At 41.6% G+C, this 12,552-nt stretch overlaps 1 protein-coding gene across 8 annotated transcripts in view; it reads right to left on the reverse strand.

Moving 5' to 3' along the window:
- The window catches only part of LOC133364983 (protocadherin gamma-C3-like), a 303,611-nt gene that overhangs the window by 214,625 nt on the left and 76,434 nt on the right, over positions 1-12,552 (reverse strand). The window contains exon 1 of one of the 8 annotated variants that reach the window (XM_061586207.1): positions 90-2,643. The exons of the other annotated variants lie outside the window; for them this stretch is intronic. Within the exon in view, the coding sequence (XP_061442191.1) occupies positions 90-2,510 (2,421 nt within the window). The 5' untranslated portion in view covers positions 2,511-2,643. Of the gene's footprint in view, positions 1-89; positions 2,644-12,552 lie in introns of those variants that run through there. 8 annotated transcript variants of the gene reach the window in all.

The raw sequence follows: 12,552 nt of genomic DNA on the forward strand, positions 1-12,552 counted from the left end.
TAAACAAGATGTAAACAATTAATGTTTTCAGTGATGATAAAAGGTTATGGAGAATGTGGCACAAATATTTTTTTAAAAATAAAGCTTACCTTGTCACCATTCACTTGCTCGGAATGTAAATTGTTTTCACTATTGCCTGCAAAAAATACACCAGATTTCTCACCATTAAGAATATTGTCTGCAATCTGAACATTAGGTGTCAAGAAAGTAAACTCATTCTTCCTAGACTCTGAAGAGAGGCAAAGTTGGTAGGAGTAAGGCAAAGTCCCATCTTCAAAGTTTGGTGGAAATATAGCACCATTTTTTGAGTGGGGAACAGGACCAAAGCACTGAAGGAATCTGGGATTCCCTGATCGATGGAGCTTCATTGTAACAGCCAGAATAACAGTCAAGAGGAATAAGAAGGAGATCAAAGCTAAGGCCAGCACCAGGTAGAACTGTAGGTCAGACTGATACTCTGAGCTGCTCGGTTGGCTTTTCATTTCTGGAAGGGCCTCCTGGAAGTTCTCAGCAAAAACCAGGTTCAGAGTAATGGTGGCCGAGAGAGACGGCTGTCCATTATCCTTCACCATAATGACGAGTCTCTGTTTCACAGCATCTCTCTTCACAAAGGCCCTCGCTGTTCTGATCTCACCAGTGTGAGAACCAATCGTGAAGAGGGCGGGCTCAGTGGCCTGAGTCAGATGGTAGGACAGCCAGGCATTGTGTCCAGAATCAGTGTCCACGGCCACCACTTTTGTTACTAGATAACCTGCCTCGGCTGAACGAGGCACCATCTCGAACAAGGCTGAGCCCTTGGTTTCTTGTGAAGGGGACAGGATACGAGGTGTGTTATCATTCCGATCGAGAATAAACACCCTTACGGTGACATTGCTGCTGAGAGGGAGAGAACCACCATCTTGGGCCTTCACTTGCAGTTGGAACTCTCTGAATTGTTCATAGTCAAAGGATCTCTGGGCATAGATTGTGCCAGTCTCAGAATTAATGGAGATATAGGAGGAGATGGGAAGCTCCTCAATGTTGCTGTTGAGGATGGAGTAGGTGATCCATGCATTCTGGTCCACATCTGGATCATTGGCTTTGACAGTGAAAATGGAGGCACCGGATGGATTGTTTTCTGGCACATATATGCTGTAGGAAGATTTCTCAAAAGTAGGGACATTATCATTGACATCAGAAATCAACACTGTGATAGATTTTTGGGAGAAGAGAGGGGGAGTGCCATTGTCAGCAGCTATGACTGTGATATTGTACTCTGGAGCTTTTTCTCTGTCCAGGGGACTGTCTGTCATGAGCTTGTAGTAATTATTAGATGAGGGAAGAATTTTGAAGGGCAAATCATTTTGTAAATAACAGGTAATTTTCCCATCATCACCAGTATCTTTGTCATTTACATGGATCAGAGCAATTAAGGTACCAGGCAGAGAATCTTCAGGAACTGGACTAAATATGGAGGCTAAGGTTATTTCAGGGGCATTGTCATTCTCATTAAGAACCCTTATTTCAACTTTGCAATGTGTCTCTAATCCACCTCCATCTTTTGCTGCAACTGTCATAGTATATTCTTTAGTTTCTTCAAAATCCAAATGCCCCATAAGTAGGACTGAACCATTCAATGGATCCAGGTGGAATTTCTTGTTTGCATTCACTGGTATATTGCTGAGATGATACCTGATTTGGGCATTTGTTCCTTCATCTTTATCAGAGGCTACAATCTGGAGCACAAGGGATTCAATAGGAGCATTTTCTTTCAAACTGACTTTGTAGATCTCTTGAGTGAAAACTGGTGGGTTGTCATTGGCATCAGTGACATTAATCCATATCTGGGCAGTCCCAGTTTTTCTAGGTTCACCCCCATCCAGGGCTGTAAGGATCAAATGCAGGGTCTGTTCTCTTTCTCGATCAAGTGGTTTCTGTAGCACTAAATCTGCAAATTTATTTCCATCCTCAGTCTCCTTAACATCTAAAGTAAAATGCTGATTGGAGCTAAGCTGGTAATTTTGGAGAGAATTCATCCCAATGTCAGGATCTTCTGCTTTCCCAAGGAGAAATCTGGTGCCTGGCAAAGCGGATTCAATTATCTCCAAGCTGATTATACCACTGATGAAATGTGGTACATTATCGTTAATATCCTGTATAACTATTGTTACATGGAAAACATTTAAAGGATTTTCTATCACCACTTCAAAATTAATAAGGCAGAGTAGAGTTGTGCCACATATTTCTTCCCTATCAATCCTATCATTCACATAAAGGTTTCCATTCTCTGCACTGATACTGAAATACTGTATTTTATTCACAGAGACAACATGCAGATTACGTCTTGCTAGATCTCTGGCATTCAGTCCCAAATCCTTGGCGAGATTTCCCACAATTGAACCCTTTGCCAGCTCCTCAGGGATTGAATAACGAATCCGCTCTGAGGCAGTCCAGCAGGAAAACGACAAGAATGAGAGAAGCAGTACTTGCCTTGTGAGTGTCCTGCCATTCTCTTTGTGTTTTCTGTCCATTGAGATCACTGAAAAATTTGCTGTCTCTTTTGTTCAGTTTGTAGTAATTCTCATCAGGGTGCAAGTAATGTCCATAAGAAAGACTCACCTGCTTTTCTGCTTAGATCAATGAATTCCTGCTTAAGGTTTTATAGACCCTTTCCAGAAGGATTGCTTTGTTGTTGTGATCTGCTGTTTTCCCAAACTGTATAGCAATAATGAAACAATCTCTCTTCTAGGAAGCGTATCTGTGGGGCTCCTGCATCCTCTTTCTGGCTACCACACTAGCTAACAGTGACACCTTGAGGCTTAGACAAAGAAATGCAAGGGATTCTTTCTCAATTTAAAATAGTAAAGCAGTTTCAGAGACAGATATATTTTGATGTCTGAGGAATAAACACCTGTTTCCAGAAGTTATTTCCTTGGAATTGAATATGCATGCATGAATATTTTGGAAGTGTCCTTTTACTTTTTATTGCATTTCATTCTATTGCAATGTCTTTCAGCTAGGTTTTTTTTTGCTGTTAATTTAACTACTGCTATATTGCTTTTGGTGTACAAATCAGGATGCTGAGCTCCAGAGTGGTAATTGTGATCCCACCATCTCGTCTTTCTGCCCAGTCACAGATTTCCTTTCTCTTAAACCCTTTTCATACGTTATTCCTTTGGTGATGAACAAATAGTGAGCCAGAAAAAATTACTTAGGGAAAACATTTGGGCTCCACAGCCTGACATTTCCTTTTGCATTCTGTGCCAAAGTCATAATAGTTCACACCAGTAATAGCCAACATGGTCCACTCCAGATGTTTTAGACTACATCTCCTCTCAGCTTCAACCAACATGGCCAATGGTCAACAATGATGGGAGACATAGTCCACAACATACGGAGTGCACCACATTGGCTACTCCGGGTTACACAGAGGAGCTTTCTTTTTCTTCACAAGGCATGTAGACCTCATATTGGTTGGGGATGCACTGAATAGTGAGGGGGACCCTTGTGAAGTATTATCTTATTATAGCCCATTTGACTAAACTGACAAAAAGCCTCATGCTATCTGTAAACATTAATTTGTCATGTTTGAGGAAGCAAATAAAACTTGAAATATACAAGAGGGACAAAGCAACATTCCTCTTAATTACTTTAGAAAACGTTCCAGAGTTTTGTGGATGGCAACAATTTCAAAATATCTTGGACATTCTTGTTCTAGACATTTCCTTTTCTGACATATACATTGCTTTGCTGGACTTGGCCAAAAGAGTGATCAGCCATATATAAGGAAGCCAGAGCCACAACCATGCTTTCTATGTATGGGGGGAAGGCTAGCCTTGCATCCCCTTGGTGGAACATGGACAAGAAAGTATTACTTCTCATGTGCTTGTAGTTTGCTAACTGTAGCATCACCACACCCATCCTCCATTGGCAATAGAGTTGTATTTTTATGCACTAAGAAGCAACAACATGTTAAGCTTTTCTTCACAGGAAAAAAAGATCTAACTCTCTGATAACTTTGTTGCCCAGACCTAGATTACATTCTCCTACATTGCATTTCTTAACAATGGAGCATTAAAATTGCAATGAAGCAGGTTTTACAGTAAGGATGTGTATTATTCGCTTTTGCAAAGAGTTTTTCTCTCCCACTGTACTCAGGAAGATATACCTACTGATTTAGCTGGCTGTTTCATGCATCAGACAAAGTGGACTCTGGCCTATAAAACCATATGCCACAAATACATTTGTTTGTCTTTATTCTGCCACAACACTCATGAAGTACAATCCTATGCATGGTTTTTGAAGTAAGCCCCACTGTTTTGAATGGCGTTCATCCCAAGTAATTGTGCATAGGAATGCAGCCTTCACTGTTTCTGTGCAACAGACTTACAGAACCTTCCCAGAGTTGGAAAGGACCTTAAAGGTCATCTACTGCAGGAGTCACCAACATGGTTCCTGTGGGTGCACATGCAGTCGCAGATGCTTTCCCTGGGGCCCACAGGGTCCCTCGCCCCTCTGAAATTAGACTTGAAAGAATAATTCTATTGTAGCCAGTAGATTGCAGTGTGTGTGTGTGTGTGTGTTGCCTACAACAGTTTTCTGGTTTGCAGATGTGCCCATGGGCCCAAAAAGACTGGCAACCCCTGATCAAGTCCTACCTCTTGCTAATGAAGGAAATGCACTAGTGCCGCATCCTTGCTATGTACCCATCCAGCCTTTGCTTAAAAATCTCTAATGAAGGAAGACTTCCACGGCAGTCTGTACCACCGTCAAACAGCTTGTACAACTAGGAGATTCTCTCTAGAGCATCAGAAAAACTTCCTATATATATCTACTCAGAAGTAACTCCCATTGAGTTAAACAGTGTTTACTCCTAGGTAAGTGTTTATAAGTTTGCAGCCTCACTCGGCTACTCCTGTGAGACACCCAAGATAGTAATTTCTATATCCAAAGTGTGAAGATACACATTACTGTAGTTAGAGAAACCCACTTGCATATAATCAAGTAAATTCACTTTATAAATGTTATGTAAATCAATAAAAATTGTTAAGCATACTGTGAACTATTAAAAATGAAGGAAGTAATTTTCAACAGATAGAATATAATGTAATGTAGGTACAAAATATAGATCCATAAGATAAAATGTTAATAAATATTAATATCAATGGAGGTGTTAAAAGCAAAATCTTCACAAAGTTAATAGGACAAAACAGATAAGGCTGATAATTCATCAATGGTGAAATTCAGTACTGCATGACCAATGTTACATGTTGCTCCTGCAACAGAACTTCTCTTTCCTCTCCTCTCCCCTGTAGCCCTTGAACCCTACAGAGCATATTTTGGAGGCATGTGGGGGTTGCAGAGAGGATGAGAAGGGGAAGACCCAGTTTATGAGCGGAAGTCACACATGGATTTCAACTTGGTAATATTGAGTCATGGAACATCCATGTAATATAAAAACATGAAACATGTAATAAATATTAAAGTTATTACAAATATTAATATTTACTAATATTAAATAAAGATTCTTAAGATCTAACAATACAGTCTTCAAACAAACCAGAAAATTCTACATAATACTCAAAAAATCAGTACGTCCTGAACAATATTTTGGTAATAATGACTATTCCACTAGTTTTTTTATTCTAGCTCTCGTAGAAATTACTAATCTTACTACTTAACTAGATCTGCAGTCACAACAGCCACGTTGTTGGTATACAGTGCCAGCTTATCTGATGATGATCTGATCATACAGCATCTTGATAGTGTCTCAATACATATATAAAATTGGCACATTATGAGGAACAGCCTGCCACACTCCTCCTTCTAAAGGGATTACACCTTCTAACAAATTAGAATATTTGATTTTGGATTATTATAAATGAGAAATCCATTGCATCAATTTAGGACTGAAGTCAAACCTTTGAATGGTTTCCATTAGAGAAGGCCATTCAACTCTGTCAAATACATTTTTTTAAAAAAAATCCCTCTATCTTATTATACTTACTCTTAATTATAAAGCTTTGTAACATTGTCGGAATTTCATTTTGTTAACTAAATCAGTGTAATCAGCCAAAATAGGCAAAATCATATTTAACTGGGCTGCCGATATTGCTTTGTGAAAGTGATATGGATATATACCATTTGTTTGTGAATCCATTCCTTGCTAGGGTTTATTATCACTGTTGCATACGTCAAAAAATTAGGAGTTCCATTATATATTAAGAGATCTATTAGGTAACAAATATTAACTAAAAACCTTTGTAAGAACCAGGGCCAATATGAGAAAAACTATGTTAATATTCTGATGACAATCTGTCAGGTCCAGCTGCTTTACCAGCCTTCTTGTTATTGCCCTCTTGATTTTCTTATGTATGTATGTTATTAAAACTGCTCATTTTATCTATATTTTGTTAATTTTATTATGTCTACTTGTCTCTGATTTTATTGGCATCTCTTTATTAATATTTTAATTATTTTATGCAAACCAATTAGAGTTTTTTTAAATTAAGTGGTATATGCATCTTGGTAAATAAATATATTGAGGTATGTTTGTGCTTTCAAGAGTCATAGAATCATAGAGCAGTGGAGTTGGAAGGGGCCTATAAAGCCATCAAGTCCAACACCCTGCTCAATGCAGGAATCCAAATTAAAGCATACCCGACAGGTATATAGATAGAGGTATATAGGTATATAGATAGAGGTGATCCAGTGGACATAGTGTACTTTCAAAAAGCGTTTGACAAGGTACCTCACCAAAGACTTCTGAGGAAGCTTAGCAGTCATGGAATAAGAGGAGAGGTCCTCTCGTGGATAAGGAATTGGTTAAGAAGCAGAAAGCAGAGAGTAGGAATAAACGGACAGTTCTCCCAATGGAGGGCTGTAGAAAGTGGAGTCCCTCAAGGATCAGTATTGGGACCTGTACTTTTCAACTTGTTCATTAATGACCTAGAATTCAGAGTGAGCAATGAAGTGGCCAAGTTTGCTGATGACACTAAATTGTTCAGGGTTGTTAAAACAAAAAGGGATTGCGAAGAGCTCCAAAAAGACCTCTCCAAACTGAGTGAATGGGCGGAAAAATGGCAAATGCAATTCAATATAAACAAGTGTAAAATTATGCATATTGGAGCAAAAAAATCTTAATTTCACATATACGCTCATGGGGTCTGAACTGGCGGTGACCGACCAGACCTCGGGGTTATAGTGGACAGCACGATGAAAATGTTGACCCAGTGTGCGGCAGCTGTGAAAAAGGCAAATTCCATGCTAGCGATAATTAGGAAAGGTATTGAAAATAAAACAGCCGATATCATAATGCCGTTGTATAAATCTATGGTGCGGCCTCATTTGGAATACTGTGTACAGTTCTGGTCGCCTCATCTCAAAAAGGATATTCTAGAGTTGGAAAAGGTTCAGAAGAGGGCAACCAGAATGATCAAGGGGATAGAGCGACTCCCTTACGAGGAAAGGTTGCAGCATTTGGGGCTTTTTAGTTTAGAGAAAAGGCGGGTCAGAGGAGACATAATAGAAGTGTATAAAATTATGCATGGCATTGAGAAAGTGGATAGAGAAAAGTTCTCCCTCTCTCATAATACTAGAACTCATGGACATTCAAAAAAGCTGAATGTTGGAAGATTCAGGACAGACCAAAGGAAGTACTTCTTTACTCAGCGCATAGGCAAACTATGGAATTTGTTCCCACAAGATGCAGTAATGGCCACCAGCTTGGATGGCTTTAAAAGAAGATTAGACCAATTCATGGAGGACAGGGCTATCAATGGCTACTAGCCATGATGGCTGTGCTCTGCCACCCTAGTCAGAGGCAGCATGCTTCTGAAAACCAGTTGCCGGAAGCCTCAGGAGGGGACAGTGTCCTTGCACTCTGGTCCTGCTTGCGGGCTTCCCCCAGGCACCTGGTTGGCCACTGTGAGAACAGGATGCTGGACTAGATGGGCCGCTGACCTGATCCAGCAGGCTCTTCTTATGTTCTTATGTTCTTAGGTGGCTATCCAGCTGCCTCTTGAATGCCTCCAGTGTTGAAGAGCCCACTACCTCCCTAGGTAATGGTTCAACTGTTGTACTGCTCTAATAGTTAGGAAGTTTTTCCTGATGTTCAGCCAATATCTGGCTTCCTGTCACTTGAGCCCATTATTCTGTGTCCTGCACTCTGGGATGTGACAATCTTTCAAGTACTTGAAGAATGCTATCGTACCTTCCCCTCAGTCTTCTTTTCTCAAGGTTAAACATGCTCAATTCTTTCAGTCTCTCCTTAGAGGCCTTTGTTTCCAGTCTCCTGATCATCTTCATTGTCCTTTTCTGAACCTGTTCCAGTTTGTCTGCATCCCTCTTAAAGTGTGGTGTTCAGAACTGGATGCAGTACTCATGAAGAGCCGTAACCAGTGCCAAAAGGAGGGGAACTTGTCATAAGCCAAGCAGGGAGGTGGCAGATAGATGAGGGCGATACAGAGGATGAGGACTTGGGATGGGAAACCTGGGGAGGGAACAGATAGCGGGATGTATCTCAGTCTCTTAGGCTCTATATGTAGCTGCTATATTATTTTCAAGTATTCTATAATATTTATTCTAGATCTTTATTTGCCACTAAACTTTGAATTACATGGCAGATAAGAAACTAAACTGACAGTATGATCTTATGCATGTTTATACAGAAATCCAATTAGGTCTAATGGAGCTTACTCCTAAGTAAGGCTGCAATCTAATCCATGTCTCCTCATAAGTAAACTTCATTGGGTTCAATGGGACTTACTCCCAGGTAACTGTATATTGGATTGCAGCTTTAGTCTGCAAAGATTGAAAGAGAGGGAAATTGCATTAAAATAATTTCTTAAGGTATATTCCCCAAAAAACATACATTAGAGTTATCCCTTGATTACAACGGGTCAGATCTAGTCATAGATTTTTTAAAGAACTTTTATTTATCATTTTTCATCTTACAAACTAGCAGAAACAATAAACATCATGGTAGAAAGAAAAGCAAGAGAGATCCTGCTTGCCAACCATCCCCATACCATTTATTCAATGTTTTCACCAGTTCCCTGGGCATCCAATAGCTCGTTGCTACCATAAAAAACACATTCATCTCTTTATAAGGTAGCAGGTTTTTGTTTTTATCTTTAAAGATGGAGAGCAAAGCCAACTGAGGGTCACAGCAAATTGTCTCACCACAATTTTACTGTGCTCAGCAAACACCACCTTATACAATTGTTGTATCTCCCTATGGGACGGTTCCCACATCTTTGCAACCCCTCCAACAACTTCTTCCACCAGCTGAATTCATATAGCTAAGCTTTTAAAAGGTTAAGTGCCATCTATAGCATTTACTATGGGAGGGAAGTGCTCTGAAGTTGGGGGTGATCTCTTCCACCCCTGTGTCATGGTCAGATCACTACCTGGTAAACATAGACTTCTCGATGCCTCACGCCCTCCACAGGGGGAAAGGACCTATTAGAATGGTCCGTCCCAGACGCCTGATGGATCCAGAAGGATTCCTGACTGCGCTTGGGGAATTGGAACCTGCTGAAGGCCGCTCGGTTGATACCCTGGTGTTGGAGTGGAATGGATCACCAGGGCTCTGGACCGGGTGGCACCGAAATGTCCTCTCCCCCTGAACAGAACTCAGTTAGCACCATGGTATACACCACGGTTGCGAAATCTGAGGCAGGTGGTGAGACGACTAGAACGCCGGTGGCGGAAATCCCGTTCCGAAGATGTCCGGACACAGGTTAGAGCAGCAGTAACTGCCTACCAAGTGGCAATAAAGGCAGAAAAGAAGAAGTTCTTTGCTGCCTCTGTTGCGTCAGCAGAGTGCTGTCCCAGGAGGTTGTTCCAAGTGGTCCGAAGCCTGGTCGGTCCAGTTGCTCAGGAACCCTTGGAACAGTCCAAGGCCTCCTGTGACAAATTAGCAAAGCACTTTGCTGACAAAATCGAACATTTACGGAGCTCGATCCCGTACGCCATGGATGCAGTGAATGAATCAGAGTTGGCCAGTTGCAAGCCAGTCAAATGGGATCGATTTCAGCCTCTCCCTTCTGAGGATGTGGACAAGGTGCTCTCGACTGTGAAGCCTACCACCTGTCTAAATGATCCTTGTCCATCGTGGCTCCTCGTGAGCTGCAAAGAGAAACTGGGCGAGGGGATCAAGGCGGTGGTCAATGCATCCTTGAAGGAGGGTGTAATGCCATTAGCCCTCAAGGAGGCAATTGTAAAGCCCATCTTAAAGAAGTCCTCCTTGGATCCCCAGGTTTTGAATAACTTTCACCCAATTTCGAATTTACCATTCTTGGGCAAGGTCATTGAGCGAGTGGTGGCTAATCAGTTGTCGACACACTTGGATGAAACGGATTATCTGGATCCATACCAATCGGGTTTCAGGACTGGACATGGAACTGAAACAGCCTTGGTCGCTCTGGTTGATGATATGAGGAGGGCATTAGATAGGGGAGAATTCACCTTTCTTGTCCTCCTCGATCTCTCAGCGGCTTTTGATACTGTTGACCACAGTATCCTTCTACATCGCCTGAAGGGATTGGGAATAGGAGGCACTGTATTACGGTGGTTCCATTCCTTTCTCTCCGATAGGCATCAACAGGTAGCATTGGGGGAGGAGGTTTTAGACCCTTGGCCTCTCGATTGTGGTGTGCCACAGGGCTCTATCCTCTCTCCCATGCTATTTAATATCTATATGAAGCCGCTGGGGGCAATCATTAGGAGATTTGGGCTGCAGTGTCACCAATATGCAGACGACACTCAGCTCTATCTCTCGTTTAAATCTTCACCAGAGTTGGCTGTGAAGACCATGTCCAAGTGCCTGGAATCCGTGAGTGGATGGATGGGAAGGAACAGGTTGAAGTTAAATCCCGATAAGACTGAGGTGCTGCTTGTGGGAGACAAGGGAAGGTTGGGAAATGTTGACCTGATGTTCAACGGGGTGAGATTGCCCCTAAAGGACCAGGTCCGCAGCCTCGGGGTGGTTCTTGATTCCAAGCTGTCCATGGAGGCTCAGATTTCGGCAGTGAGCTGGGCAGCTTGGTATCAATTACACCTCATTTGTAGGCTGCAACCCTACCTCCCTGTTCATCAGTTCCCACTGGTAGTACATGCCTTGGTCACCTCTCATTTAGACTACTGTAATGCACTCTATGTGGGGTTACCCTTGAAAACGGTCCGGAAATTACAACTGATACAAAATGCTGCGGCTCGACTACTCACAAATTGTCGCCGCCGGGAACATATCACCCCAGTGTTGTTCGATCTACACTGGCTTCCAGTTATTTTCCGGGCTCAGTTCAAGGTGTTGGTATTAACCTTTAAATCCCTACACGGTTTCGGCCCAGTTTACCTGATGGAGCGCCTCCAGCGCCACCAATTATGCCGCCCGACAAGATCAGTCACTCAGGGCCTTCTCTCAGTCCCACCAACTAAAACAGCTAGGTTGGTGGGGACTAGGGAGAGGGCATTTTCAGTGGCAGCCCCCACTCTCTGGAACTCCCTCCCGTACGATCTTCGGCATGCCCCTTCCCTGAATGTATTCCGCAAAGCCTTGAAGACCTGGCTCTTCAGACAGGCCTTTGGGACTTCCGGGGAGGGTTAATTTTTTAGGACTAATCGCCTATCACTCTGAACTGTTATTGTTCTTTATTCATTGTTTTATTGTTATATGTATTTTATGTGTATTTTATTATGATGCATTTATTGCAACTAAATTGTACGTCGCCTAGAGTGGCCATTGGCCAGATAGGCGACATATAAATTAAATTATTATTATTATTATTTTTACTCTTATTGCTGCAAAGACAGATTTAAACTGCTTTTCCTGCCATACTGTTGCCCACTGGGCTTTATCAATAATTATGCCTTCTTGCCACACACTGACGAAACTCCTTCCAATGCTCCCACTGAATTTCTGCATAGTATTTTGTATATGTCTGCGGCCACCTTTTTACTTTGTGATTATGATCAAGCATAAATCTTTCCATCTCAGTTAGAGGTTTAGTTTTCTCCCCCTTTGAAGTTAAATTATTACTGAAGTGTAATATTTGATGTGTATGAAGCCAGGAGTTGACATATTTCAGCTCTTCCTCTCCAGTACCTTCTCTTTATAAGTTCAGTGTGGCACCCCAGAGGCACAAAGGATTGCCACTGGATGGAAATATTGTTCTCTCCTTGGTGTACTTACAGAAATGCTCTGCAATTATTCTGAAACACATTAGAATTGAGTATGGGGAAACAATACAAAGTGTCATACAAACTTGCTAGGAATTCAAATACAGTAGCACCAAGTGATGACCTTCATCTGTAAATGACTCATTAGAGCTATCAGATTAATCATCGCAGATAAACCTTTTATGTTACCAAGCCTTAACATACATACACAGTCCTTCTCAACAGAAACAATTCACATATCTGACTGTGAGAGTCCTATCAATAGAAAAAAACATGCAGATATGAACCAACACTGCTAGATATTCTAATGTAAAAAATGCACATTTTGCTATCTCGGGAGATAAGAAATTTTACATCAACTGTCCATCGAGAAGCTGCTGACTTCAACAC

Source organism: Rhineura floridana, chromosome 1 (assembly GCF_030035675.1).
Source record: "Rhineura floridana isolate rRhiFlo1 chromosome 1, rRhiFlo1.hap2, whole genome shotgun sequence".
Lineage (NCBI taxonomy): Eukaryota > Metazoa > Chordata > Lepidosauria > Squamata > Rhineuridae > Rhineura > Rhineura floridana.